The 6,340-nt window shown below is 47.9% G+C and overlaps 1 protein-coding gene across 1 annotated transcript in view; it reads right to left on the bottom strand.

Moving 5' to 3' along the window:
• RASSF3 (Ras association domain family member 3) overlaps positions 1 to 1,373 on the bottom strand; it is a 17,765-nt gene extending 16,392 nt beyond the window's left edge. Inside the window, exons 1-2 of the mRNA XM_006769619.2 lie at positions 1,232 to 1,373; positions 1,048 to 1,118 (exon numbers count right to left, since the gene is read on the bottom strand). Of these exons, the coding sequence (XP_006769682.2) occupies positions 1,048 to 1,118; positions 1,232 to 1,373 (213 nt within the window). The remainder of the gene's footprint in view (positions 1 to 1,047; positions 1,119 to 1,231) is intronic.
• Positions 1,374 to 6,340: the final 4,967 nt, after the last annotated feature.

The following is a 6,340-nucleotide window of genomic DNA, read 5'->3' as shown; positions in this document are numbered from 1 at the left end:
ATGAGCGAGAACCATTGATCGGTTGCCTCCTGCATGCCCCCAACTGGGGATTGAGCCTGCAACCTGGGCATGTGCCCTTGATCAGAATCCAACCCGGGACCTCTAGTCCGCAGGCCGACGCTCTATCCACTGAGCCAAATGGGCTAGGGCCCAAAGTACCTTTTTTAAAAAATATATTCTTTTATTGATTTCAGAGAGGAAGGGAGAGGGAGAGAGGAAGAGAGAGAGGGATGGAAGAAAAAAACATCAATTTGCTCCCTCCTGCATGCTGTCTGCCAGGGATTGAACACAAACTCAGTTTATTAATTATGAGCAAATGGGTTCATTATACAGGAACAGATATTTCTCTTCTTATTAATTATTCACTTCATGAGCAGTTTCTGTATTCATTAGGGGATATTAGCATACCCAAACCACATCTGTTGAACTTGACAATTTTAAACAACCTCTTTGTCCCCAAGGCTACTTGTTAAACAACAAAGAGAGCAGCAGAAGGGAGTCTAGGTGGGTATTTTAGATAACTTCTAAAAAAAATGGACTTCAAAAATAGAACTAGGCAGCAGCCTTATAAGGATGCATCACGGTACTAGCCTTCTCTCACTGGTGAGAGGCAGATCAGGGTGCCATCTACTGCCTTTAAATTCTCCCAGCCTTATCCCCTACCTCATACAGCCTTCCACTCAGTCATACCCGACTCTCTCCTAAGAGCACTCTGTGCACCCCTCACCCTGCTCTTCACCTTGTGACCCTCCTAGTGAAGGGCAACCCCACCCAGGAAGCAGGCCTAACCACAGCAGCCCTCACTCACCTCTCTATCTTAGGAACCCCCATGCTGCCCCATCAATGCAGATTTAGCATCCACAGCACCTTCAGTGTCGCTGTTTCTATGTTTACTCTTGCCTCCCAACAAACCAACAGTGTTTTTAAATCTCTCACTTCCAAACACTGGGCTGAAACTCGCTTGATGCTGGGCACAGAGCAGGCGCTGCACGCCTTCTCCACGATTCTGTCTGCTCACAGAGCCCACAGTTACAAGACAGCGTTTACGATCAATCCCCTTTTGTACATCTTATCAATCTGCCTGAAGCTTTTTGCTGGCTTCTCCAAACTGAATGAATCTGCAAGGGCACACAAAAGGCCTTTAGAACAGCAGATACAGAGTTTTATACGCTTCTGTTATCCATCTGCACCATCAAAGAAGAGAGCCCTTCAAAGCATGCCCCTTCAATACCCTCGCACACCCGGGGCAGTGAGAGCAGGCGCGGGCCCAGCATGTTAATAAGATTAATTGCAGTTGTGATACACATTAAAAGAGTTTCATCTGGGCCTTCCATGACCTCACTTTTCAAACCCCCTGGTTGCCAGCCGGCCATACCCTATATGGTTGTACTTTAAAAACTGGGTCGCGTGCCAATAGTCAAACAGCCACTCATTTGTTTGGAGCCAGAAAACAAACTTGGAGGCGGACCAGTCTCCCCAGAGTGCCCCTGCCTGAGGTCCCAACCTCAAGGCTTACCAGATTACACCGACTTAGAAATCCCAGTTTGACATGTTTTCAAAGGGAGTCGATTAAGATGCTATTCATCTCTGAAAGGTAATACATTTCACAACTGGTTTAACTTTCTTCCAATTCTAGGTGAGCTAGATAACAAAGAAAGCTTATTACAGGCCTCAGAGCCAAGCACATCCCAGTCCAGCCAATCAGCTCTGATCGTTAGAGAAAGAATGTGGCCGAAGGCGAGTCAGCACTCTGGCCTCAGCACACCTCTCTCGAGGTCTCAGGAGCGATGAATTCTTAGGTTTTCAAAGTCAGGCATGTTCCCCAGGACTCAGTTTCCCTGATTATTAAGAGAGCACTAAGGCCCTGGCCATGCAGCTCAGTTGGTTGGAGCATCAGCCAACCAAATGCCAAGGTTGCAGGATCTATTCCCGGTCATGCACATACAAGTCTAGACCAATAAATGCATAAATAATGGAAAAACAATACTCTCTCTCTCTCTCTCTCTCAAATCAATAAATGTTTTTAAATGACAGCATCTGGACATTCAGCAATAAGTTTTCTAATGCTCTATACCATCTACAACACTACCCTAATCAAGTACCTACAAAGTCAGTCCACTGGGTATTATGAAAATTAACTGGAAAAGCAAGTATAGAAGTTGTGGAGAAGCCAGGAGGGAAGTGAGACTGGCATTCCAATGCTGGGCACGCACACAATGCCCACCCTAAACTCTAGATAAAAGCATCTCACAGCCCCAGGTTCTGCAGGCCATCCGGCAGCCGCCCATGTCTTCTGGCTGACAGCAACTACAACTGTGACTTTGGAGCCACAGCCCACTAATTCAGATTAGCTCCGGGATATGAGAGGCTCTGACCAAGGTCAGAGTTTGAAGGTCAGGCCCACCGTATCCTTTATGGAACCTTGGAACCTTTGAACCCGGGCAATAAAGGACTTTCCAGAGAACGGAAATGAGCAGGCTCATTTGGAGGTGAGCCAGACAGGAAGCGCCAAGGAATGCTGCAGCAGCCAGGAGGAGGCAGGTGGGGCCCATCTGGGCAAACTCAGCAGGCTCCGGGCTGCCCCAGCTCCACCGACGGCAGGAATCTCAAAGTCAGGGCAGAGGCTTGCAACAAACTGACGCACCACCTTGCCAGCTGAAACCTAATTTGATCAAAGGACAGTCTCAGGAAACTTAGAAATGTCTGTAGACCAGCACTCCAAGAAAAATGATCAAAAGCAAACTCCTCCGATTATTTGATGTCTTCTTCCTTGCCAATTATAATACGGAGTCTAAGATGCCACCACATAATAAAAGAGCTAATAGCGCCTTAGGCTCTATATTTTCAGGCAACACCGGGTTTAAAAGTGTAGATGACAACAACTTACTTGTTCAGGATGACAATGTCCAGGGAGACAGTCACATTTAAATTGAGGCCTGGATTTGTAAATCCTCAATCCTCACTCATCGCAGCCTTTCCAACGCACTAGTCCAAACACGTGTGTGCCGCTCTCCCCTACCATCCGTGGTCCAGGGACGCCCCCCCCACAGGCGTAGACAGAGAAGAGGCAGCCCTTCTAAACCAAATGTCCAGACCATGAACCTTTTGTTTTTTTCTTTTAAATAGATAAATTTGAAAGTCTGAAGGGGGGCACAAGAAGTTAAACTGTTTTATATCACTCTTGTTCCCATTAATCCAATCCGCCCCCTCTTCCTGAACTCTCCTCCTCTCCCGCCCCACACGCCACTCGAGATGGCTCTTTAGATTAAGTCTATTCCTGGCCTTTAAAAGGCAGAACTGAAGTACCAAGTGTACAAGGACTCATTCTTCTGCCACAGGCAATACATGCCGAAGAACAAAGGGAGACACCGCCAGCTGCCCTCCCAGACAGATGCAGAGAACGGTGCAGGGAGAACGCTTGCACCGCCAGCTCCGCCCTAGTGGCCATTTCTTTCCCAGGTGCAGCCCGGGGTGTGGGGTTTATCTGAGGAATCCCGTCCTTCTTCCTACCAAGGCGCAAGCAGCCTGGAGTAATGAAAAGATGTTAGGGCAATTCAAATAAAAATCGGGTGGATTAGGACCTAGAGAGCTACACATAAGCAATTTCTAAAGATCCTCTTTTCTACAGAAATCCTCTCCTGCCCTCCAGCTTAGCTGTGGGTGGAGTGAGAAACACAAACGTCACCAGGAGGGAGAACATCAGGGGCACATGGTGGCTCACTCAGAGGCTGGGGTGAGTCAGGCGACAAGCAAAGAAAGACCAGCAGGAGAGAGACCCAGGAGGCAGACCCGCTGCTGGCAGAACTGCAAGGGCCTGGCACCCCGGCCCACCTCTCCCACCTCCCTGAACCCAGGCAGGGGCTCGCTCCCCGGCCCAGACCTTGGAGGGTTCAGGCAGTGCCCAAAACAAACACTTGAACTTTATACTCAGAAGAGGGAAAAAATATCTTTCCAGTACACCTCCCCCATTTGGCTTCCCTTTCCTTTCTGGTCTCTCCCACAACCAGGACTGGCAGAACTAGCCAGCCCCGGTCCCGGACCGCCCCTGCTCTGAGTGAATCTCCTCGTGGCCAGGTTCCAGACACTGCCACACCCTTCACAACTGACTCACAGTCCTTACAATAACCTGTGGTTGGGTGGTACCATTATCTCCATTTTGCAAATGGGACCATGGAGGCTTAAGAGGACGGATGTGCCCAGGGGCCTGCAGGTGGGTCAGGGGCTGAGTGAGGTGGGTCGGTCTGATTCAAAGCCAATTAAGCCAAGAAAGCAGCAGGAGGAAGAACCTTGGTTAAGAACAGTGGAAGCTGCCCAGACCCTCAGGTGCGGGCATGGCTGGCTTTTGGAGCCTAAGTTGTTCTGATATACAGTATTCAACCTGAATTTTGGAGGGTGAAGTACTAATCACACCAGGACCACAGAGCATTCATGTAACAATTAGAAACTGTATGCCCAGCATTAAGGAAATAAATACATTCAGATCTTAAAAGGGCCTGTAGCCCTAGCTGGTTTGGCTCAGTGGACAGAACGTCAGGCCTGTGGACTTAAGGATCCTGGGTTCAATTCTGGTCAAGGGCCTGGGTTGTGGGCTCGATCCCCAGTAGGGGGCTTGCAGAAGGCTGCCAATCAATGATTCTCTCTCATCATTGATGTTTCTATCTCCCTCTCCCTACCTCTCTGAAATCAATAAAATATATATATATGTATTTTTTTTAAATGTGGGGCCTGTACAGGAGGCTGTTTATATGAAGCCTACAGAAGAGGTGTTTGTGTGTTTTTTTTTAAGAATATATTTTTATTGATTTCGGAGAGGAAGAGAGGGAGAGATAGAAACATCAATGATGGGAGAGAATAATTGATCGACTGCCTCCTGCAATGCCCCACACTACGGACTGAACCGCAATTTTCCTCCTGCAATGCCCCACACTACGGACTGAACCCGCAATTTAAGCATGTGCCCTGACCAGGAATCAAACCATGACCTCCTGGTTCATAGGTCAACGCTCAACCACTGAGCCATGCTGGCCAGGCCGGAAGAGGTTTTTAACTGGAAAGAAAAATCCGAGGAGAAACTGTATATCCAACATGACAAACTATGTGCCAGAGAACTATTCCCAAATGCTAATAGTGTTTGTGCCTGATTGGAGAGATTTGAGATGGTGTGTTTTCTTTTTCTATACCAAACTTCCCCTATGTCTGTGAATCAGGAAGAAAGTAAAATCTAGGAAGGGAAGAAAAAAAAACAGACTTTCATGTATAAAAAAATAAAATTAAAACAGCCTTAGAAACAAAAGTAAACACAAAGCAATTCAGCACTTTGCCAGGATAACTGAACACCCTTTGATGTGCCGCCTGTACCTTCCAGGGGGGCCACCCCCACCGATAAACAAAGCCAACACTGAGAACAGAAGCATCGAGGTGGCAAAGCTATACCTCTCCTCCACGCTGACAGCCAATGGCACTTAGAGAGACCAACAGATGGAAGGGCAGGAGAGCAAACCAGAGAGAGATCTCCAAGGTAAAAACAGGCCCTTGTCACCTGGGAAATAAAAAAGTCTTTTTTTCTTTTGCTAAAATCATACTGCTATTGCCAATGATTGCCAGAAGGAAAGGTAGGTCTTTAAAATATCATCGTCTCAGTTCACCAATTTATAGGTAACAGCTACCCTATAGCTGTCCTGGAAATTGATCTGCCAGTAATTTTTTTTCTTTTGGGTGGAGGGGGAGTGACCTACACAATTCACATTTTCTTTGTTGTGCAGGAGTGTTTGTGTTGCTGGTTTAACCTGAGGGTTCACACACCCTCCAGCTCGTTTTCCTCCTGGCGTGCATAGGAAGTCCAAGTGCCGGAGGAAGTGCCCTCGCGCCCCACCTTTCCTCAATGCTGTGGGTCACTGACCCGGCCGGCACCACCCCCACAACCAGAGCCAGACCAGGACGTGGTGGGGCATGGACAAGGAGAGGGCAGCTCAGCTGGGAAGTATAAAACTAAAATCTGGTTTGCTTAATGTCTCAAACATGTTAGCACTAAGGGGTCTGCCACCGACATGTGGATCAACATTGTTCACTGTTGTACTTCACTAAACTGAAGATCTGGACGGGAAGCAAGTAGCAGACACTCAAAGAGGAGGGTCAACACACAGTACTCCACACAGGATGTGCGCCTGCTCAACCCCACGTCGCCTGAAACAACAGTGTCCTGAGGGCTCAGGGTACCATCTATCCAGTTCATCTAAGGCAGCGATTCTCAACCTGTGGGTCGCGACCCTTTTGGGGGTCGAACGACCCTTTCACAGGGGTCACCTAAGACCATCGGAAAACACATATATAATTACATGTT

Source organism: Myotis davidii, unplaced genomic scaffold (genome assembly GCF_000327345.1).
Source record: "Myotis davidii unplaced genomic scaffold, ASM32734v1 scaffold523, whole genome shotgun sequence".
Classification (NCBI taxonomy): domain Eukaryota; kingdom Metazoa; phylum Chordata; class Mammalia; order Chiroptera; family Vespertilionidae; genus Myotis; species Myotis davidii.
Note: the sequence above shows the minus strand (reverse complement) of the source record. Positions and strands in the feature narration are given on the sequence as shown.